At 38.9% G+C, this 22,130-nt stretch overlaps 5 protein-coding genes across 6 annotated transcripts; 2 read left to right on the top strand and 3 right to left on the bottom strand.

The window, feature by feature from the left end:
- Window positions 1–1,421: 1,421 nt before the first annotated feature.
- On the top strand, window positions 1,422–4,897 carry LOC105977861 (Haloacid dehalogenase-like hydrolase (HAD) superfamily protein). Its single transcript, XM_013003248.2, has 6 exons — window positions 1,422–2,060; window positions 3,273–3,401; window positions 3,507–3,627; window positions 3,732–3,813; window positions 4,095–4,248; window positions 4,352–4,897. The coding sequence occupies exons 1-6, from the start codon at window positions 1,731–1,733 to the stop codon at window positions 4,484–4,486; spliced, it is 951 nt and encodes a 316-aa protein (XP_012858702.1). The 5' UTR covers window positions 1,422–1,730; the 3' UTR covers window positions 4,487–4,897.
- A 1,403-nt stretch (window positions 4,898–6,300) lies between these two features.
- LOC105977620 (putative serine/threonine-protein kinase-like protein CCR3) lies at window positions 6,301–9,486 on the top strand. Its single transcript, XM_013002946.2, has 2 exons — window positions 6,301–6,405; window positions 6,589–9,486. Exon 2 carries the CDS (start codon window positions 6,854–6,856, stop codon window positions 9,230–9,232), a length of 2,379 nt encoding a protein of 792 aa, XP_012858400.2. The 5' UTR covers window positions 6,301–6,405; window positions 6,589–6,853; the 3' UTR covers window positions 9,233–9,486.
- Window positions 9,487–9,750: 264 nt separating this feature from the next.
- On the bottom strand, window positions 9,751–14,565 carry NFXL2 (NF-X1-type zinc finger protein NFXL2). 2 transcript variants are annotated; one of them, XM_088819450.1, is made up of 13 exons: window positions 13,276–14,565; window positions 13,046–13,159; window positions 12,891–12,946; window positions 12,291–12,357; window positions 11,929–12,021; window positions 11,756–11,841; window positions 11,501–11,663; window positions 11,267–11,422; window positions 10,924–11,114; window positions 10,734–10,815; window positions 10,430–10,639; window positions 10,244–10,333; window positions 9,751–10,155 (listed from the first exon to the last, which is right to left on the bottom strand). In XM_088819450.1, the coding sequence occupies exons 1-13, from the start codon at window positions 14,401–14,403 to the stop codon at window positions 10,000–10,002; spliced, it is 2,592 nt and encodes an 863-aa protein (XP_088675576.1). In that variant the 5' UTR covers window positions 14,404–14,565; the 3' UTR covers window positions 9,751–9,999. The 2 variants fall into 2 exon arrangements, with proteins under 2 accessions (XP_088675576.1, XP_088675577.1); XM_088819451.1 differs by having other exon boundaries at window positions 10,244–10,327; window positions 13,276–14,523.
- Window positions 14,556–17,982, bottom strand: LOC105977766 (phosphoinositide phospholipase C 2). Its single transcript, XM_013003136.2, has 9 exons — window positions 17,536–17,982; window positions 17,212–17,408; window positions 16,775–16,910; window positions 16,459–16,698; window positions 16,139–16,371; window positions 15,697–15,814; window positions 15,358–15,510; window positions 15,171–15,257; window positions 14,556–15,083 (listed from the first exon to the last, which is right to left on the bottom strand). The coding sequence occupies exons 1-9, from the start codon at window positions 17,842–17,844 to the stop codon at window positions 14,790–14,792; spliced, it is 1,767 nt and encodes a 588-aa protein (XP_012858590.2). The 5' UTR covers window positions 17,845–17,982; the 3' UTR covers window positions 14,556–14,789.
- A 697-nt stretch (window positions 17,983–18,679) lies between these two features.
- LOC105977369 (phosphoinositide phospholipase C 6) lies at window positions 18,680–21,837 on the bottom strand. Its single transcript, XM_088819449.1, has 9 exons — window positions 21,105–21,837; window positions 20,808–21,004; window positions 20,567–20,702; window positions 20,261–20,476; window positions 19,943–20,163; window positions 19,740–19,857; window positions 19,508–19,660; window positions 19,340–19,426; window positions 18,680–19,245 (listed from the first exon to the last, which is right to left on the bottom strand). The coding sequence occupies exons 1-9, from the start codon at window positions 21,420–21,422 to the stop codon at window positions 18,952–18,954; spliced, it is 1,740 nt and encodes a 579-aa protein (XP_088675575.1). The 5' UTR covers window positions 21,423–21,837; the 3' UTR covers window positions 18,680–18,951.
- Window positions 21,838–22,130: the final 293 nt, after the last annotated feature.

Genomic DNA, 22,130 nt, shown 5'->3' with positions numbered 1-22,130 from the left:
AGGCAACTCCCACGAGGAGCCAACTCGCTCGATACTACAAATCCGTTGCAAGGCAACTCCCACGTGCAACCACCTCACTCGATAATAAGACTCGCTGCGAAACAACTCACACGAGGAGAAAACTCGCTCAGAGCGACCTCGATACGCACGCTCCTCAGTCGCGCGTCATCCAATGCTTCTACAACTTCGTTGCGAGACAACTCCCATGAGGAGACAACTCGCCCGAAATTCAATATATAATCGCAAGCTCAAGATAGCACGATTACGACCCTAGAAACACTTAGAAATATTATGAGAATCTATATAGCCTGGCCAGCTTGATTACTCAAATTTATCTACTTGTTTTCGATGGGTCCTTCATTAAAACGTGGCCACGGTCCAAACATACTTACGACCCACGAGGTCTAACAAAGGGCACGATCCCCATATAAAAATCTTGAGAGCCTGATCCCCTCCTCAAGTACATCACGCAGAAGGCTATATGTAAACACATACAAGCAACGCGTCAAAACATTGACAATGTCAATAAATAACAACTCCCACGAGGAGAATACTAGCTCTGTGCTACAACATCATCAAGAGACAACTCCCACGAGGAGATAACTCGATCAACTCTATTACCGCACGACGAGACAACTCCCACGAGGAGATAACTTGATCTGCGCTACCGCATCGTCGTGGGACAACACCGACGACTCAAGTCACTTACATCGCGACAACTTGGTCGCGCTATGCACCAATGCGCATTCACGCCCCTCCGACACACGCTCCAACGCGTTCTCGCATACCATTAGTCCATACGCCAACGATCGACTTCTACAATTTTTACTCTCGACACGATTTGAGACCCATCACAACATGGCCCCCACATCGACTCGAGAGTGGGGGGCTTAATGATATGCCTAATTGGGCCAACCCAATGGGCCTACAATTTCTTTACCTATTGGGCTACGAGCCCAATATCGAAGACTAATATCACCGAGGCCCAAACACCTTCAAGTAAAGCTTGGGCCCAACAAATCAAACTCAACCCAATAAACGACATATAAATAGAGGTTTTACTCATTTTATTAAGGTACGTCCTATTAACTGAGCAATACTACAATACGTATTCTCTGGACTATTTCTATGATCAGCACGTCTGACTTGAGCGTCGGAGGGGTTTCCGCCGGATCAACCCCCGGCGTAGTTCACGTGTGTTCATTTCGCAGGTACCTCAGGATCATCAAGTTGTCAAGCTACTGATCTGCTTTGCTCTCCCAGTTCGTTTTCTATACTACCCAAGTGATCTAAATATTTTAGCATCATCAATGATATATTAAATAAAGATAAAAATGAACAAAAAAGCTAAAGAAATAAAAAAGGACAAATTCCAAAAACCTATAAATAAATAAATAATTAAAAACCCAACTGTATTAATCGTAATAAATAAATAAATAATAATTGCACTCCTAGGCTTTTTAACGCGTGAGACACACTCTCGCCCTTTATTTTAAGTTTTTCCTTTCCACTTGTGTGTGTACCTGGACAGACTTGATCGACATAACCATCGCCTCCATCTCGACCCAACTCCATCTCCGTCGAAAAACACACACCACACACACTCTCACTGCTACTAAACACCACACCAGCCGTCGGCCGGAGTCTGAGATAAGGACGAGGTAATTGCCCGGCGCGATTTACACGGGAGGAATCTCGTTCGGTAATCATTAGTATTCGCATATTTGACGATGGCGGAGCTGGCGGCGGCTGAGATGTACGCGCCGCGTACGATACAGGTCTGGAGGACGCTCCTGAACTGGATGGCTTTCTTCTTCCAGATTTTCGCTCAGATCCTCCGCGGTACGCCGTCGTTTGGTCAGATTTTCTCCTATGTTGGTTTAGGTCACGGCAGTTTGCTCTCTTCCGCGCCGACGCAGTTTAAGCCTTTGGCTGTTGTTGAGCTGTCGGACTTCGCGGAGGAGCACGAAGAGGCTCCGACTGGACCGAATCCCGCGTCTGTTCCAGTCGCCGGCGGTGGAGAGAGGACGATTAATTCTCCACCTTTCGAGAAGCTAACGGTAACCTTCTATTAACCCTAAATTAAAATCGGATATTTTCTCAATTTGATCGGTTAACAAGAGATAAATTATCAATGTTGCTGCAATTATTATGGTTGACTTTATGGAGTGCTTATGTTAATTGTAGCCGTTGATTAAAATTGTTCAACCAATATGGTATACAGTTAATACCTAGGATATATGGGTGATTGAAGTTACTGAGATTCAACTACTATGTTAAGTATGATGGTTTCCTCAGAAATTTGAGATTAGGGATTTGATTAAATATTTCCATATTTAATTCATCACCTCAATCCACCCCCAAATTATGGCAATAGAATAATGAAGAAGAAATGATGCAGTCCTGCTTTCTAACTATATTTATGGCTTGAGTGGGGAACCAATCAAAATCTTTACATCCTTGTTCGATGGAAAGGGATTTTATGATGATTGTGGTGACCGGTGGGTATTGGTGTGGCTAGATTACCGAAAAACCTTTTAAAAATACTCGAGCAAAAGAGGGTTATGGTATTCTGTAATTGCAATCACTGTACTCACTAGAACTTTAGTTTTTGCTGATTCCCATGCCATTTAAAAAACGCCAAGCCTGATAACTCAGCTGCATCTAAGCAGGAAGATGTGGGATTAAAGCGGGCTTTAAGTTAATTGCCCTACTGCCAGTGCTAGTATTAAGATGGTTTCTCAAAATCAAGTGCTAGTATTTGCAATTAGCAACAAATGGCAGAGGTTGAAAGCAATGAGTGGATTGTATTTACTACTTTTTGAATGATATAATATTTAAGGATGCAAATTCAACAAGTCTGGCATGTATTTTAGTTCTTATAGGAATAGGACTTCATAGATATACACATTGACATCTAAATGGAAGTTAAAAATGTTTATTAATAGACGAGAAGGAAAGTGTGCACATATAACACAAAAAACTTTATGAGGACGCCAATTCAAATTCATTTTTACACAATGCAAGATACAAAGAAAAGGATCCTTACCAAACTTTAGGGCCTTGATCTTGTGAGTGGATAGGACACAACTTTAACGTAATTGTTGCTAAGCTATTGACTCGGATACAAGTGAAATGAGAAGTCAAAATTGGACGGGCTATGTCTTTTGAAATTGTAATTCCATGGCACTGAGTTGTCAAAGATTTGTTTCTCCTTCAATTTTTTTTCTTAATCCAAGTGTTGAGCATTAATATATATTTAATGTATGCAGGTGGTTCTTGATTTGGATGAAACTCTGGTATGCGCATATGAGACGTCAAGCTTGCCAGCAATGCTACGCAGTCAGGCCACAGAAGCTGGTATAAAATGGTTTGAACTAGAATGCATCTCTTCTGACAAGGTAAGTACTGATTCTGTTACACATCAATCATTAAGCAGAAAAATTTAAGTCGATCTGAATATTTGATATTGCGTTGACACTATTTATTATTCAATGGATTTCAAGGAATTCGAAGGCAAACCTAAGATCAACTACGTGACAGTTTTTGAACGTCCCGGACTGAAAGAATTTCTTAGCCAACTTAGTGAATTTGCTGATCTAGTATTGTTTACAGCTGGACTTGAAGGTTTTTGTTGCTTTATGGTTCCTTACTTTTCTTGATATTCAGCTGCAAGTTATCAGATATTATACTTGTATGGAGGAAATCAACGTATTTTTATGGTATTGCAGGCTATGCTAGACCTCTTGTTGATAAACTAGATGGAGGAAATCGATTCAGTCGTAGACTGTATCGGCCTTCTACCACTAGCACGTAAGTCTTCTGTTCATGTGTTGGTCTACCTTATGGAATCTTTGAGGTTTTCGGATTTATTACATTTTTTAAGACGTTACTAATTTTGCATTATTGCTGAGTGAGTTTTGTTCTATATTCTTGCTTTATGGAAACATTAGAAACTATAAAAGGTAGTTAATTGTTGCAGATAATGTTGACCGAGAGTATTAAGATATGGTAATTTAGATGTATGTAAATCTATAAAGCTACTCTGCCCGTATAATTTTTATGGTCATCTCATTTGTTTGCATAAATGACAGGGAGTATCGCGAACACGTAAAGGATTTATCTTCCTTGTCCAAAGATTTCTGCAGAATAGTTATTGTCGACAATAACCCATTTAGTTTCTTATTGCAACCATTAAATGGAATTCCATGCATACCCTTTTCTCCAGGACAACCGCACGACGAGCAGGTGACCAGATTAACTTGATAGAAATTCTGTGGTTCTTTTTCCTCTTATTACATATTCGCCTCTTCATTTTTTTCTAACTTGTGATCTGCATTTTTTTTATCAGCTTTTGGAAGTTATCCTTCCGTTGCTCAAGCATCTTTCTCTGCAAAAGGATGTAAGACCCGTTCTCTATGAAAGATTCCACATGCCCGAGTGGTTTCAGAAACACGGGATTCCTGCTAGTGGATGGACAACATAGGATAAAGTTGTCAAAATAAAATTCATCTGTCGATGCCTGTCTTATAATATATTATAAGCGCCCTCTAGGTAATTTATTCTTTTCACAAGTCGAGTGTCTCTAAAGCTGGAGCCCCAGAAATTTTGTACAGCATTGTCCGGTGCATTTGAATCAGCCAGCCATTGATGAAGTTCTAAATTATCTCAAAAGTCTTGCGATCAGAGGAATTCTGTCCTACACGATCAGACAATTGTACAATTGTGAAAAGTAAGTTTCGTGTTTAATTAAGTTTCCAACATTACGGGATGTGTATCTCTGTAGTAATGCATACTGTTGTTGATACGATGAATTATTTGCTGTTACAAAGCTTTCGTTTGAGTCGCCGTCTGTATAATAGATTTTGTGACATTTGAAATGGAATATTTTTGTACATACCTCGTCACATTTCTGATAATTTATCGGTATAGAATGCCTTCTAGATTTCGGTTTTTGGATAATTTAGAAATATATATACACTAATGTGTGTATGTTTCTTGTATTGTGTGCATCACTTTATTGCTGTAAAGCCATAATACATACATATACATATAGACCAAATGAAATAAATAATATTTAGAAATGATGATTTTGTTTGAAGTGGAGGGACAAAAGTGGAACTGATTTTAGGAGCAACCCATGTTCATAAAGCTGTGTAACCAATAAAAATGGAGTTTCCACTTTCTTTTGCTCTCAGCTTTTCTTTGTTCCCTATTATCTCTTCTCATTTCCCAGGCAGCAGCTGGCTTCTTTGACTAATCTAATTTTTAATACTATTTAATAGAGTATTAATCACATTTAATTATTCCTTTTTAATGCAAATCGTCATTTTTGAATTTTTTTGGGTAATTGTTCTAATGAATGTTCAACTGACTCTAATATTAAAAGATAACAAAACGGGTGGAACTCAAATTATTTCTTCCGAAATTTCGTATCGAATGCCGCGACACGAATATTTTCCTTCACCATTTCACATCAAAGCAAATTTGCTCTACTATTTCTCTTTTTTTTTTTTTTTTTTTATTAGGTAAGAAATTTTAATTAAATAATTAGACTTAGTTTAAGATAAGAAACATCCGAAATGTGTACTGCAAATGATCATCTTTTTTGCTGTCAAATGATCAAAACTCGAAGTAAGTAAGCTTCATATTTCTAGGAATCTTCCTTGGAAATTTAAACCCCACAATGAAAAAGGTCTTTTTCAGTTGTCTCTCTCACAAAAACACGCTTTTGACCCATTTGGATTGGGCGATTGACGCTTTTTGATATTCCTAAAGAAAGTTCCTGGATTTACCTACTGAATTATACACATCTTCTCATCTTCAAATTAAATTAATACAAAAATTAAATATCTAAATTTATATATTTTCCTACAAAAAATCATGTTATTGAATCGGTCCAACCGCCGTTCTGATTCTATTTTTATAACCTAGCTGCAATTATAAATATTTCTGACATCTGATACAAATGGCATCAAATTATTACTCTTGCGTTACATTAGTACATTACATTTTCTTTTTAAATAGAGCCTTCTTTTCAATAGTGAAAAAAAGAATTAGTGAAACATTACTCTGAATATTTAATTTTAGGGTAAACTACAAACACCCCCCTGAGGTATGGTCAAATTACAAAAACACCCCTCTTGTTTGGATAATTATAACCACCCCCTCAACTCATCAAATTTAGTGGAATCTTTGAGATTATATGGAATATTATCACTTTTGTACCCGTTTTATCCCATTCAAACTCTACATAATGAAGCAAGATGACCATAATATGTGATTTTTAGCTTGTATATATCAGTTTGTAGTGCATCGAAAACTGTATTTTTTACACAAAAAGAGTACAAACTAGAGAACATTTCACGGAATCTAGATGAATATGTTGAATTTGGCACCATAAAGGTGGAGGTCTAAGAAAAAATCATAGTTGAGGGGGGTAGATGTAATTATCCAAACAAGAGGGGGGTTTTGTAATTTGACCATACCTCAGGGGGTGTTTGTAATTTACCCTTAATTTTATGAATTTGGAAATACCTCAAATATTCTGCAAATTCACTACTTTCATCATGGAAAAATGGAAATAAGAGACCAAAATTAATTAAATTACGATATTAGTGACGTCAGACACGTGAAACTTGTAATTATACAGTAGCAATTTTAATTAAAAAGAAATTTCCATAACAAACTTATGAAAAAAAAAAAGGAGGCAGCTCTTATTTCGTAACGAATAAGGAGCTATCTACGCTTCTTCTATGCCTCTTCCACTTCTCTCACTAGATTACCTCCACTTTCTCTCTCTACAGATGAGGGGTCACCACTTCCACACATACAAACCCCCACCGCCTCCTAGATGACGACGACGACACACTTTCCGGCAGTTATCGCCACTACCTTTTTAATCTCCGTCGCCGTTTGCCTTCTTCCTCCGTCCGTCCATGCACTCGGCGGCTCCGCCGCCACCCTCGCCGTAGTCTATGGCTCCTCAACCACCGTCTGCACCATAGCTGCGCAGAACCCCATCCAGCAGATTCAATGCTGGCGGGACGGTCAGGTGCTGCCGCCCATCCTTCCAACCATCTCCTTCGACGCCGTCGCCGGCGGCCGCGATACTCTCTGCGGCGTTCGCTCCGGCGGCTTCAGCCTCCTCTGCTGGAACACGACCTTAAACCCTAAGCGAATTTACAACGACGCTTCGGCTCCGCTGACGTCTCTCTCAGTCGGCGACACTCAAATATGCGCGTTGAGGAACGTAACCACGGCGGACAATGCAATTTGCTGGCGAGAAAACAACGGCTCCTCCGCTCAAATCCCCACCGCCAATTCCCAATTCCGATCAATTTCATCCGGATCAGAATTTTCCTGCGGAATCCGTGAGATCAGCAATCAGGTTTTCTGCTGGGGAGGTAATGCTATTTCCAATTCGATACAGTCAGATTTCGCCAACTCTTCGATGGCAAATATTCAGGTCGGCGGCGGAAGCTTCGCCTGCGGAATCAACACCACCGGATTCGTCGTCTGTAAAGGGGAGAACGACAACGGTCAACTGAACGTACCATCAAACACCGCGTATGAATACAGAGGGCTTGCCCTTGGGGCCAACCACACCTGCGCGATCAGAAGATTGAACCGCACAGTGGTTTGTTGGGGCGGAAATGGCGAATTCTCAACCAACATGACCGACGATATTTCCTTCGAATCAATTTCCGCAGGCCTGAATTTCACTTGTGGTTTGACAACAACCAATTTCTCTGTTATTTGTTGGGGTCCCGGTTTTCCTAATCGGTACTATTCGTCAGGTTTTGAGCTTCCATTGCAGAAGACTCTTCCAGGTCCATGTGTTCACACTGTGTGTGAGTGTAATGTGTATCCTTCCTCTCAAACACTCTGTTCTGGGAATGGTCATATTTGCAGGCCTTGTGACATTCCCACTTCAATCCCATCACTTGGTCCTTCCCCCTCATCGCCTTCTCCGCCTTCTAAAGGTCTCACAAGGGGTTTACTGGTTTTTGCCATTGTCGGATCGGTCGGTGGATTCGCTGGAATTTGCACGATAATTTACTGTTTGTGGACAGGTGTTTGTTTCGGGAAGAAGAAGATTCATAATTCCGTTCAGCCAACGATTACTGGTTCTAATGGTGCTCAGCAATCTAACAGCAGCCCACTTTCTCGATCATCGACACTTCGGCGACAAGGGTCTATACTAATGAGGAGGCAGAGGAGTGGGACATCCTCGAAAAACACAGACAAGGCAGAGGAGTTCTTGTTTACGGATCTTGTAGCAGCTACAAACGGTTTCGCCTTAGAGAACAAGATTGGAGCAGGGAGTTTTGGTGTTGTCTACAAAGGGAAACTTCCGGATGGTCGAGAAGTTGCCATCAAGAGAAGCGAAACCTGCTCGAAAACCAAAAAGTTTCAAGAGAAAGAAACTGCATTCGATTCCGAATTAGCTTTTTTATCTCGTCTTCATCACAAGCACTTAGTTAGGCTCGTGGGCTATTGTGAAGAAAGAGATGAAAGGCTGTTGGTTTATGAGTACATGAAAAACGGAGCTCTATACGATCACTTGCACAGCAAGAACAATGTCGAAAAGGGCAGTAGTTTCGTAAATTCTTGGAAAACGAGGATCAAGATATCGTTGGACGCCGCCCGTGGCATTGAGTACTTGCACAATTACGCAGTGCCACCTATAATTCATCGAGATATTAAGTCATCGAATATATTGCTAGACGAAAATTGGACAGCGAGAGTTTCGGATTTCGGGCTGTCTTTAATGGGCCCGCCGGAGAACGATCGGGATTACAGGCCAACTAAGGCGGCAGGTACGGTTGGGTATATAGATCCGGAGTATTACGGGCTGAACGTGTTGACCGCAAAGAGTGACGTGTATGGTCTTGGAGTGGTGTTGTTGGAGCTTTTGACGGGGAGGAGAGCTATATTCAAGAATGGAGAAAACGGGGGTGAGCCGATTCGTGTGGTGGACTATGCTGTGCCGGCGATAGTGGCAGGAGAAGTGGCCGGAATATTGGACGGGAGGGTGGGGTTGCCGGAGGTAAGGGAGGCAGAGGCGGTGGAATTGGTGGCGTACACCGCGATGCATTGTGTGCATTTGGAGAGCAGAGATAGGCCTACCATGAGTGATATTGTTGCTAATTTGGAGCGAGCGTTGGCTCTGTGTGATGACAGCCATGGCAGCATCTCTAGTGGTCCAATCTCCATTGTTTCCGATTGACAAAAACAAAATCAATTTATGATTCTTTCTTTTATATATTTTTATTTTTTTTATTTAAAAAGCTAAATATATGTGGGTATGATTTTGGCTAGTGTTAAGGGTTTGTTCTAACATGAGCTGTAGTGTAGGATGTGGTTAGAACAGTAACAGCCACCATTTTTTTCACATAATTTATTATTCCCATTGAAAATGTTTCAATTTGTTTGGATTCAAGATTTTGAAATTTATTGGTTTACTAATTTCCACAGCAAAAATTCTTGTTGCAAGAAAATGTAAAAACAATTAGGGTACGATAGGAAGTTGTACTTGACCAAATTTTGGATTAAATTATGAAAAATGTACAACAATAGGTGGTCCAATTTGGAGTCATTAAATTCTTAGTAGACGTTGAGAATTGACTTTGAGAATCTCATTCAAAGCAGTCAATTATAGGATAGCCCAGTTAATACATCAAGATGACGACACGTGTAGGGTCACCAAAGCTACTAATACTTTGGGCCATCTGTTGGACTTCAAAATTTTAGAATAGGCTGAATTTTAATAGATTCATATCAGAAATATTTAGTTTAAACACTCGACCCATAATATTACATCATCATAATTTTGCTTTTAAAAAAAAGTTTCAAAAAAATAAAAAATAATTTTTTTCTTTTAAAAATTAAAAAAAAAAGATAAAAAGAATTATGCCGGTCTACCAAGTGAAGGATCAAGAATTGAACTCCGATCCATCTTTAAAAAAAATCGAGCAGGGGAACTTAAAAAACGTACTAGTTTCGTGAATATTTTCTTCGTTGACGGGCTTCATTTTCGTTCATCCAGTCAGACAGCCAAACAAGACCTTTGTACCCCAAATAAGCAGATGCAATTACAATCACAACAATCACAATAACCAGCATCACCTTTTTAACAGCAGCAACTATTTTCTGCACTCGAAGAATCAATTTATTTATCATTTAAAGCGAAATAAATATTTTCCACATATTATGATGCCTAAAGAAAAATTAGCCAAACCTGAAATCTGGAAATTTTCTCCTCTTCATGTACCCTTTGTTTTCGTCTTCTACGTTTCGATACAGTATCAGCTTTCTCGGATTCCTTTTCCTTGCAAAAAAATAGACGAAAACCAGCGTGAGATTGAATAATATAGTATTTTCCGAAACTATAAAAAAAAATATAGTTAGAATAAAATGCATTTACCTCGTGAGGCTTTGTTTGACGAAGATGTAACTCAGAATCGGGGACTTTTACTTTTTTGCCCTTGCAATCAGAATCACAAGGGATAAGTCCAAGGCCAAATTGACTCTTGGGTATATCTTTCGGATCACAACCAGAACTATGATATGCCGTTTGTACGTCTTGACAAAGCCATTCTTTCTTTAAGGTTTGGCACCCGCAACGAACAGTCACCTAGTAAAGCAATAATAACCCAAAATTATTATTCGTTTAATAATCTACGCTTAAATTAATTTTATACTCGTGAACACTGGTTTCTCTGTCATACCTTCTTAGAGCACTTGTCAGGTAACGGGCACGCACCAGGGTGACACGTCTCCGGGCATAAATGGGTACAATTTGGCAACTTTCTGCAAATATAAAAATCATTATTAAATACATATAGCAAATAGCATTTTTTACAGCATGTAAATATCCAATGAAGATAACTGCAATCTAGATCTGCAGAGATTGATTACCTATGGCAAGGCCCTTTGCAAGAACGAACAGCCATTTGCTCTTTCTCTGAGAGGCAGTTGAAATATTTACACTCGAAAACATGTTTCATGGACCCACAATGACACGAACGCTTAATCAGCGTCTTGCAAGGGGGACACTCCCCACGATGACATGGCAGTGGGCATGGATGTTGACATGCAGGCTCTCTCTCCTGGTACAACACCACAACAAATAAGAGAAAAAAGAAGAAAAAAAACTCAAAATGCCGTCCCATTTTAAGTGCAGTTTCAGAGAGTTTAATATTTAAACGCTAAGAGTTAAAACGTCAAAATGGGATGAGAGAGCGCAAAAATTTATGCTTACCTTCTCACAAGGGAGATTGCACTCTTCACAGGTATCTGATTTTGAGGAACGAGCTTTCATGGCATGGCATACATAAGTGCAGTAATGATTGCCACAAGGAAGAGGATTTCCACATAGATTATCGCAAGAAAATTCTGCTCTATTTGAACAAACCATCTGAAAGAGGAACATATTATCATTAAAACAGATGCACGAAAAAAAAAAAAGCATATTTACTGTGCTAACGAAACCAACCATTCTCTCTGTTCCTATGTGATGACCAAAGCATGACCTCAGCACAGGTTCCGGACAAGGAGGACAAGCGGAACCAGGAGTCGGCTCACTCGGCTGGTTTGATCTCTTCTTTCTCGGTTTTAAAGTAAATTCGGGATTAGGAGGTGGTTGAGGACCATGGCACCTATATATATCATATATAAACAACACAAGTGATGAGGCGAACTGCGAACCCATGAAATTATTAAAAGAAAACGCGAGTATTTTAAGGCAAACCTTAATTTGCATTTGTGGCCGCATGAGTATTCTTCATCACAAACCAGGCGACATGGTGGGCAAGCACCGTAATGGCACTTATGTGGCTGGAAAAAAAACGTAAAACATTATTTACTTTTTTGGAAAAAAATTCTGATCAAATTTTGATATAATAGGACGACCGTTTATACAACCTTACAACTTGATCTGTGCCTGCACAGAGGAGCTACAGGGCATGTTTTCCGACACCTAGGAGGTTTTTGTTCATTCTCTATGCCACAAGGAACCTGATCACAAGTTGAATTAGTTAGCAGAACTTTTGAATGGAAAACGTAAACATATCAACAACACTGGATAACATTATATTTTGTTAATAAATTGTTGACCAAGAAAATTTAATAAAACGTGCAAACTGTAGAGCACATGAAAAAAACCCGTTTTATTCATAATTCATGAGATAGATTGGCCATGTATGTGCAAAGGTAAAAAAAAAAAAATTAAAACTCGTATACTGTAATAAAATTTAAAACAGTAAACCATTAACAGCATTACTAACCTCAAACTGCGTCTCCCCACATGAACATGAGATTCTCACCATCAACGGGCAAGGAGCACAGGCACCTCTAAAATAAAAATATGACAACCATCACATATACTAGTCATTTGGGTCTATATGAAATTTATGTACGACAAGAAATATCTGACTTCACCATTTAAAAGTTGAAAATTAATGTTACTATATGCAGATATTAAGAGTGAATTTTTTGGGTCCGATAAAGATTCTTTGAACATGGAATTAATTATTATTTACCTAGAGCTTTTTTCTTCAGTTTATTTAGTTGGTTAGTATCCAAGATGTTGCTCGTAAATTGGCTAAGCGAATACATAAACCAACTGTAAAGGTGCTCTTCAGTTCTTAAAGGGCGAAAACAAAACCTAACGATGGCATATGCTATTGGAGTGCTTTGGTTGGTTTAGTAGAAAGGTGTACGCTCCACAATTAGTAATATCAAAGAAAAACGTATAATCGCAATCCAGGTAGATCTTTTTTCAGACCAGCCAATTTCATCACAAACTCACATATGAGAAAGCAAAACCACGAAACAAGTCCTAAATAGAAAAAAATAAAAAAATATTGATCTACCAAGGAACATACATGTGACATGGAGCTGGGCACTTGTGATTCCTACACCTAAGCTTCCGATCACATGTCTGCAATCCAAAATTAATAGGTAATTAATTAAGCATTATATCATCTTGATAATAACTCTTGTAGTAGCATTAGAATATCAATAGCAAAAGAAATCCAACCTCGGAGCAAGGCGGGCAATCACCATCGCAGCAGCGGCGCTTACAAGCATGCCGCCCACAATCCCTAACTTTCTGGCACTTCCTCTCACACGTCAACTCTTGATAGCAAGGAACCTATTCTAAAACCAATCCACCATTCCCCATATCCAAAAATACATTATACAGAACAGTCAATAAAAAAAAAAAAAAGACGCTGCAGAAAAAACCAACAAATACAAATGCTCACTTACCTGCTTCTTCAAGCTCCCACACCTACAAGATTTCGTAACGACATTCCTACAAGTTTGAATGCAGGGCCCACGGTGGCACCTCTCGGAACACCTATGAAACCTGCAACTCAACGTTTTCTCGCAAGTGGCCCCACACAGAGGCACGGTGACATCACACGCCATCCCTTCATAAGCTCTCTTTCCACAAGGGCACGTCATCTTCCCTTGAAGTGGGCAATCCCCGCAGTCACCCTCATGACATCCTCTCTCACAAACATGCCTCCCACAACCCAACATCTTATTACAAGCATTATCGCATCGAAAATCCTTCTCGCAACATTCTCTCGTACTCTCCACTTTCCCACATTGACACTTATAAGTCCCTTTTTCCTTACACGGCAGGCACAATCCATCGTGGCAGATCTCGCCACATCTATGAACTCCACATTCCAGTAACTTCTTACAGACTCCATTACAAGAGAAGTTCTTGAATCCACATCGCTTAACATCCTCTGATTTCCTGCAGAAACATTTATTTCTCACTAACTTCGGGCAGGCCGGGCAAGGACCAGGGTGGCACAACAGCAGACAGAAATGCCCGCAGTCGTATTTCAATGACCGGCCGCAGATTTCGCCGCAGGAATGGGGCAGGACCCACGGGTCGCGGGGCGGATCCTGGACTTTGCCGCAGAAACAGAAGTAATTCTTCGGGGTTTGGGTTTTGCGGTACTCGACGCGGCATTTGGGGCAGGGCCACACGAGGGAGTTCTCGTCCGGGACGACGGCGGCGCGTAAGGAGGCGCGTGAGGCGGCGAGGTTGATGGATTGGTTGGCCCAGGATTGGATGCAGAGGAGGTGGAAGAGGGCGAAGCAGCTAGAGGAGCACGACCACGTGGGATCGGTGGGTTTGATGCGCTCGAGGCAAATGAGGCAGGAAAGCGCACCGGAGCGTGAAGAGGTGAGGAACGATTGGATCTTAATCAGGTCTTGATTCCGATCGTTGTGCGGATAACTGGAGTGGGAGAGGTAGGATTGGAATATGGAGGAGGAGAGGTCGGCGTGGCGGTGGTGCGTGGAGGAGGACGAGGGGGACGAAGTATCGGAATCGGAGTCGGAGGAGAATGACGGTTGGACGGCGGAGGAGGACATTGTGGGCGGCGGAGCTGATAATTTTTTCTGTATGATTTGCAGCGAAGCAGATGAAACAAAAGAACTGGTTTTCCGGGTCGCAAAAAGGTATTACCCGGAACAGCGACTTTGGTTTCAAAATCTACAGAAACGTGGTATCCTCAAACAGCAACTTTATTAGTTAAATAGCATTTTATTATTCAAAAAGCAAATAAGTAGTCGTCACTTAGTAACTGTAAAATCGTTGAAATAACACAACATTTATTACACAACACAAACTCTTATTCCTACAAATCACACACAAACACACACAGCTCCACAAGGTAAAGTAATACACAAATATATTGTCGTGTGTATATATATATACATGTGATTGTCTAATTATACTGATAAATATTAATTGCCTCTCAGACAAACTCAAACCGCATAAGTAGCTTAACGGAGTTGTACTTCTCCCCTTTCCGACTGCTAAGAGGAACTGCTCTGATACCTTTCCTCAGCTCATTTACAGGCAGGCATGTCTGGCCGGCAAAGTCATCTTTTTCGGACATATCATACTCGTGAACTTCGATCCTAAGTAGCGCAAGTTCAGGTACTGTTAGTGGGAACTCAAAAACCTCGTCCCAATTAGGTATCCAGTTATCTTCAAGAGTTTTCGTTTTCTTCATAATAGTGTCCGCGGGTACTCCAGCAATTCCCACCTTTGGATATTTAGCCAGAGTATTTCAATTTTAGGAACCAATGACAATTGACAGCATCCATAATCACATAATACGTAAGCTACTTACCCTAGCGTAGAAATCTGGAGGGGAATACGCATCAAAATGTGTATGACGGAAGTCGAAATACCATCCTTCGCCCATATAGACAGTCACCTGCTTAACAGAAAAGGATGCAATGAACAAGATTAAGTATTACATAAAACATCACTGGGATTCTAGAAGATTGAGGAAGTTGTCCAGTTTTTCAGGTTACCCTCAAAGTAGTTTTGACAGGTAATGTAGCTCTAGGGTCGAAGACCTCGCCGTATGAATCAGCTTTCAACAAAAAATCTGGCTTTTTGACATATCCACAACCACCATTCGCCTTGAACATGCCATGCATCAACCAAAGAGATCTTCCATAACCCTGTTGATCATACATAAAACCATGTTATTATCTGCTATTTCTGTTGATTTTTTCAAGATTTTGAGGGTTTTTATTTTTTTAGTTATTTATTTATTTATTTTGAGGTTGTTAACTTAATATTTATTCAAAGTTCTATGTGGAAACTGAAAATCGGGGAACTTCAGTATTGAATCGAAGACCACTAACCTGCATGTTGAATGCAACCATTTGAGCTCCATGCATCCATCCAATTAGGGGGTTGTAATTTGAAGAGTCAAAACGTATACCTTTAGGGTATACTCTCAGCAAATTTCTCTGTGTAAACCTGGAGGAAAAAACAAATGGACATATTATTTTCTAAAAAAAATTCTAAGAGAGTCCATTCATGAACATGTAATTTTCACAGCATGCATTATGCAAGTCACTCTAGATTGACTGTGGCAGAAAAACACCCACCACATAAGCTATTTAATTCTAATTTTGTACAGGTTACGAGAATAAATAGGTCACATTTGTATTGATGAGAATGACATCAGCTTGGGAAATTTAAAATGTTTGAACTATATTGCTAACAGAAATTCTTCAGATGTAGAACGGTAAGAGAAAAATACACTCAAACTAACTTCATTTCACTTCATATTAATGTTACCTGACAATATCTTTTCCGTAAGTTTCAATGGACTTCTCTAACTCTTGCTCGCTCAAACTCAGGCGTCTCACTTTATTAGGATCGACCCTGAGCCAGTCGAGCATTCCTCCCTTCCCTTTTCCAGCACGAATAGCAATCAAACGCTTATACTCTGGGGCAGTATTCTGCTCTGCCTTTGGATCCTCATCATCGTCATCATCATCATCACCATCCTCTATATCCACATCCTCATCCTGTAATAAAAAAATAAGGCAAAATAAGAACTACAGAAAATGAAGTGAACTTACTAATATTTAAGAGGGAAATAGAGAAAATATGACCTCATCATCCATTTCGGATTTAAGATTTTTGACTTCCTTTCCCCAAGCTTCTTCGTCACCGGAATCTTTTCCCTGCTTAGAGTCACTCTCTTTTTCTGGAACCTTCTTGGCATGTAAGTACTCTTTGGGTGGTTTGGTTGATATCATAACCCTTTTCTTTAGAGATTCGGGAGAGGGAAACACGCTTAAGCATTCTGAATCGGGGGTAAATAGGATGTCCCCAAATGTTTGAGTGATCATCTAGATTCAATGAGTAAAAAGTGATTACACAACGTTTAATTTGCTTTAATAATACCTATAAAGTTCATAAACATACCTCAGCCACTTTAGCCTGAAGATTTGGGGTAAGATGATCTTCTAATGTTATTACAACAGGGTATTCGGATGCAACAAAAGCATGTTCCTTGATTGATTTCAAACATTTGATTAGCTCAACAGGTGTAGTCAGTGTCCTACACAAGAAAAAAACAATCTAAGAAAATAACCTATGTGAATCGAGCTTGAGTTCAGACCTATGTTCCTGTTACTTTTCCATTCAATTTTTTTCTTGGTGTCACAAGTTAGTAACTAACGTTTTGTAATGTGTTTTCGTAACATTTACATTTTTGTTTATTGAAAGGTCAATATTTCAAGTAGGAAGCTTAAATGGGCATTCAACCTTAAAGCTGCATACATAGTTCGAGCCAACAATTATACAATCACTTAAGAATTAGGAATACGCAAATTCAGATAGAACTGCAATTAACAGCATACCTCCCATGAAGAACAACGACATCGTCGTCTGTGGAATTCGGCCATATATCCAACTCAATAACTCTTACACCTTTCTGTAGTGCATTTATGATGGGAACATCGCTACAATCACTACTTAGTTGATTCCCCGTTAGATACGAGTTGTGGCCGGTGTGTATAAAGTAATGAGACAGTGGAGAATTCATGTCATGGTGAACCTGAAAAAAAAATTAAAATTACTACATCATTAGTAGAGAATCACCCTAACCTAAAATTGAAAATTGAAAATTAAAAATGTTCAGTATGTAAAATAAATTTGAAATTTACTCAGGTGAGAAAATGTACCCCGAGATTGGGGTTGAGAGGCGGATTTACATCCCCAAACAAGTACTTGAAGAAGGACTCGAGATTGAAACCCCGGCGGTGAAATATATTCAGGTGCTTGAGGCTATCCATAATAGCCTGGGCGTCCTCCAGCGTGGCACCCTCCTCCGCCTGCACGTCCACCAGAAACTGCCGGAGCTGCTCGGCGCTCATCACGCCGTTCTCCGAGTAGCGATTGAAGATGTCCTTAACGTCCGGCGGCGCCTCCGACGCGGCGAGGCGGAACCTCCGCCGGAAGCAGAAGCAAACTCGGTAGGTCTGCTTCGACATTTCTGATGGAGATTTGTGCAGCAAAGACGGAGAGAGGGTTTGAGTTTATCCTCTGCAAATTGCTTGGGGGGGGGGAAGGGGAATTTGTGATTACTGATTATGGAGGATTGATTACAAGGGATTGATGCATTGATTGTACGTGAGTCAAAGTGGAGATAAAGGATTAGACACGTGGAAAGAGTGTGGGCCCCACTGGGTTTGGGGTTTGTTGGACAGCTCACCGCGTATTGGCCACGGACAACGGTTCCATATTTTGTTTGTTTTCTTAAATTTTTTTTTATTATTCAAAACATTCCACAAATTCAATTAACAGATTCAATAATATATAAATAAAATAAGATTTAGACGTGGGTTGTCTTCAATTTGATATTATTTTAGTTGATAAACTTGTATGAGAAATATTCTTACAAATTGGAGTGTAGCTGGGTTTACATTGTTATTATTTTTCAATAGCTTATGAATAGATTAAAGATATTTAAATAATTATATAGAATATCACTACGTGGAACTTGTTTCATATGTCGGTAAATGTGGGGCCCGAAGATGTCGGTCGTTAGATATTTGTGAGGTTTGATTGGCTAGTGGCGAACTCAAAATAAAATGGTGAAGATGGCATGGCACACTCTTAATTATAAGAATATACATATATTTGATTTGTTATTATTTCCTTATTTTAAAATCTAAAACAATTCAAGAAAGATTTTTTATACATGCTAAATCCAACAATTTGATCTATATATATATATATATATATATATATATATATATATATATATATATATATATATATATTCTTTCATTTCTTTAAATTTCTAAGCATGCAAAACAACAAATGAAACAATAGGAAAGCTCCTCATATATCAATGGAAATACAAGTTAGAAATACCAAAAAAAAAAAAAAAAAAAAGTTTCACATCCCATTTCAATTATCTGCTTTCTAAAAGATGCAGCAACTACTGTACAAAAACATACAAAATCCATAAATAAATTAAAAAAAAAAAAAAAAAAAACTAAAGCATATATATATATATATATATGTCCAAAAACATTGAAGAAATTTCTGATGAGAAGTAATAAATATTTTTTTTTAAAATTTTATTTTATTTGTCATTCAAACATGAACTTCATAAGAAGCCTGACAGATTTAAATTTCTGGCCCTTCTTGTCATACAAAGGAACAGCTCTAATACCGGGTCTCAACTCGGAAACGGGCAAACACGTCTGCCCTCCGAAATCATCCTTGTCCGATCTATCGTATTCTCGTACTTCTATCCTTAGTAACGCCATTTCCGGTACTCTTAACGGAAACGTGAATTCTTGATCCCAATACGGCGCCCAATCGTCTTCTATTATCCTCGTTTTCCTCTTCGCATCATCCGCCGGCACACCTAGTATGTATATCTGCATATTATATATACCTCATTATTGATTAAATCATTTCTTTTTTGTAAATAAATTACCTCAAGAGCTATTTAATTACTATTTATTTACTAACCTTTGTGTAGAAGTCGGGTGGCGAATACGAATCGAAGTGCGTATGGCTGAAATCTAAACGCCATCCATCTCCCATGTACACGACTACCTGTCGAATAAATTTAACGGATTTATTAATTAATTAATTATATTAAACTTTTTTCATTACAACAAAAAAAAAAATTGTTACCTTTAATGTTTGCCTAACAGGCAAGGGTAATTTGGGATCAAAAACCTCGTTGTCCGGACCTCTCGTCATAAGCAACTCGGGTTTTTTAAAATAACCGCAACAACCGTTTGCTCTAAACACTCCATGCATCATCCAAAGAGATTTCCCATATCCCTGTTTATATATTAAATAATTAATAATTCAAATATATCGAATTCTCGGGATCTTATTCTTGAAAAAATATATATACAACCTGCATGTTAAACGCAACCATCTGTGCTCCATGCATCCATGGACTAGTCGGTCTAAAATTCGACGAAGTTACTCGAGTCCCCTTCGGAAACACCCTCAATATGTTCTTTTGCGTAAACCTACAAAAACCGATATCGATCAAAAGCTAAAATCCGCATTCAAAAAAAAATTAAACGAAAAAATCTAACACTTCAATGAGAGTACCTGACAACATCAGTAGAATATAAAGAAGCAGCCTTCTCGAGTTCTTGCTCGCTCAAACTGAGTCGAACGGCACGATCGACTGTGATTCTTAGTACGTGCCTCAATCCCTTCTTTTTCGCATTTCCAGCATGAATTGCAATTAGACGTTTATATTCGGGAGCCGCTAGTGTTCCCGATGTTTTTTTATTACAGTTGTCACTATCTTCATCTTCACTATCACTCTTTAAAAAAAAAAAACAGAGATTGCATTCCATTAGTTATTACAACAACCTTAATTAAGACAATAATACTCTTATATATATATATATATATATATACCTTGTCTTCAGCTTCGGGTTCAGGTTCATCGTCAGACGAATCTTTTTCCTTAGGAGACGAAGTTTCTCCATCTTTATTATTGTTCGATCCGAGGTACTCTTTGGGCGGTTTTGTCGATAGTATTATCTTGTGCTTTAACGCTTCGGGTGAAGGGAATTCCTCTAGTAATCCAGATTCCGGGGTATAAAGCATTTCTCCGAATATTTGTGTGGCCATCTACATAAAAACAAAATTTACGATCGAAAAAAAAAATCGTAAACTTTGAGAATAATACAATAGTCTAATTAAATAGTAAAAAAAAATCACCTCAGCCACTTTAGCCTGAAGGTCTGGTGTAAGATGATCTTCTAAAGTAATTATGACGGGATAAGGCGATTTAACGAAAGCGTGCTCTTTAATCGACTTCAAGCATTTTATCAACGGTACCGGAGTTGTTAGTGTCCTGCAATTTGATATATATATTACTAAATTCACATTTCTTCGCCGTATAATCAATTTATTTATTTATTAATGATGAAATGAAATAGAAAAATGAGGCTTACCCTACCTTCCATGAAGAACATGAATATTGTCTTTTCCGGAGTTAGGCCATAAATCGAGCTCGATTCCCCTCACACCGTTTTCGAGAGATTTAATAATCGGGATTTCGCTACAGTCGCTGCTCAATTGGTTTCCGGTTAAGTATGAATTATGACCTGTATATATGAAATAATGTTGCAATGGAGCTGTCATATCATGGTGCACCTGGGATTAATTATACATACAAATTTGTCATTAATTAATTATTTAATTATTTAATTGATTGTCGTGAAACAGAAAATATGTATATACATATACGGTATACCTGAGTATTAATGGGGCCGTTGAGATCGTCGTGAAAGAGAAAATAGAAGAAGTCCTCGAGGTTGAAGGTGTGGCGCTTGTCGGAGTGGTGGCGGTGGTGGAACACGTGCTGCATGATCGCCTCCACGTCCAGGGCGGTGCAGCTGTCCTCCTGCTGGTGGTTAACCAGGAATTGGTGGAGCTGATCGGCGGACATGTGGGAACCGCCGTCGGAGTACCGCCAGAACGCCTCCCTCACGTCCGGCGGCGGCTCCGACTCGCTGATCTTGAACTTCCGGTTGAAACATCCGAACATCTTGTAATAATTGTAACTCCCCATTTAATTCAATTATTCCTCTCTCTCTCTCTCTTAATTTTCTCTCTCTTGTTCTTGATCATAACACGAAATCTCCGTACGTAATAATGTGTGGGTGCATGATCGTTATGCATTTGGATGATTTTTTCGATCTCATTGTGGCATTTTTACAAACACTTTCTGTGGATCCATGAATTTTCAAGGATTAATAATTAATTAAAAAAAAAAAGCAAAAAACAAAAAAGAAGAGATTAAAGAGATAAATGAGTAATTAATTGAAGATAGGGGAAAAAGGAAAGCTACGTTTAAGGAGAAATGTGAGGCTGGTTCGTTGTTAATGCATTACGTATTAACAAAGTTATTAACAAAATTGAGAATATCAGATTTTTCGATTTATTATTATTCCATTAATACAATATTCGATATTGATCATGGTAATATATTATTCTTCTGAGTTCTGATAAATGATATCTTTTTTATTGCTATAATTAGTTCGGGATCGGACACGTGTACATCTTTCCGAAAAGGCTTTCTTCACATTTTCTATTTTTATTATTAATTCTTACTTTTCAAATAATCTAATTAATTTATTGACTGTATGTATAGAAAATTATATTTTGGAGAAATAAATAGAGAATATAAGTTGCAAGTACCAAGTAGTCCTGAAAAGTACTAATGTCCTAATAAATTTCGAAAACCTAATAAAACCGGGGAAAAAAATGAAAATTTACT

Source organism: Erythranthe guttata, chromosome 6 (genome assembly GCF_056151865.1).
Source record: "Erythranthe guttata isolate IM_541 chromosome 6, IM_541, whole genome shotgun sequence".
Classification (NCBI taxonomy): domain Eukaryota; kingdom Viridiplantae; phylum Streptophyta; class Magnoliopsida; order Lamiales; family Phrymaceae; genus Erythranthe; species Erythranthe guttata.
The sequence above is the reverse complement of the archived record's forward strand: the minus strand, read 5'-3'. Positions and strand labels throughout refer to the sequence as shown.

Bases quoted from the DNA above. Each gene is read 5' to 3' on its own strand.
- NFXL2 (XM_088819450.1), bottom strand. From the start codon at position 14,403: ATGTCCTCCTCCGCCGTCCAACCGTCATTCTCCTCCGACTCCGATTCC. The intron at 10,816-10,923 runs GTAATCAATCTC...TTATATTTGCAG, and splicing joins TGCAAAGGGCCTTGCCATAG to AAAGTTGCCAAATTGTACCC. The intron at 10,156-10,243 runs GTTTGGCTAATT...CTTCGAGTGCAG, and splicing joins AGAAAATTTCCAGATTTCAG to AAAATAGTTGCTGCTGTTAA.
- LOC105977369 (XM_088819449.1), bottom strand. From the start codon at position 21,422: ATGGGGAGTTACAATTATTACAAGATGTTCGGATGTTTCAACCGGAAG. The intron at 21,005-21,104 runs GTATACCGTATA...AATTAATCCCAG, and splicing joins ACGGCCCCATTAATACTCAG to GTGCACCATGATATGACAGC. The intron at 20,164-20,260 runs GTATATATATAT...TTTTTTTTAAAG, and splicing joins AACCCGAAGCTGAAGACAAG to AGTGATAGTGAAGATGAAGA.
- LOC105977766 (XM_013003136.2), bottom strand. From the start codon at position 17,844: ATGTCGAAGCAGACCTACCGAGTTTGCTTCTGCTTCCGGCGGAGGTTC. The intron at 17,409-17,535 runs GTACATTTTCTC...TTTTTTTTTCAG, and splicing joins CTCTCAACCCCAATCTCGGG to GTTCACCATGACATGAATTC. The intron at 16,911-17,211 runs GTATGCTGTTAA...TTTCTTGTGTAG, and splicing joins GTCGTTGTTCTTCATGGGAG to GACACTGACTACACCTGTTG.
- LOC105977620 (XM_013002946.2), top strand. From the start codon at position 6,854: ATGACGACGACGACACACTTTCCGGCAGTTATCGCCACTACCTTTTTA.
- LOC105977861 (XM_013003248.2), top strand. From the start codon at position 1,731: ATGGCGGAGCTGGCGGCGGCTGAGATGTACGCGCCGCGTACGATACAG. The intron at 3,402-3,506 runs GTAAGTACTGAT...ATGGATTTCAAG, and splicing joins AATGCATCTCTTCTGACAAG to GAATTCGAAGGCAAACCTAA. The intron at 3,814-4,094 runs GTAAGTCTTCTG...CATAAATGACAG, and splicing joins CGGCCTTCTACCACTAGCAC to GGAGTATCGCGAACACGTAA.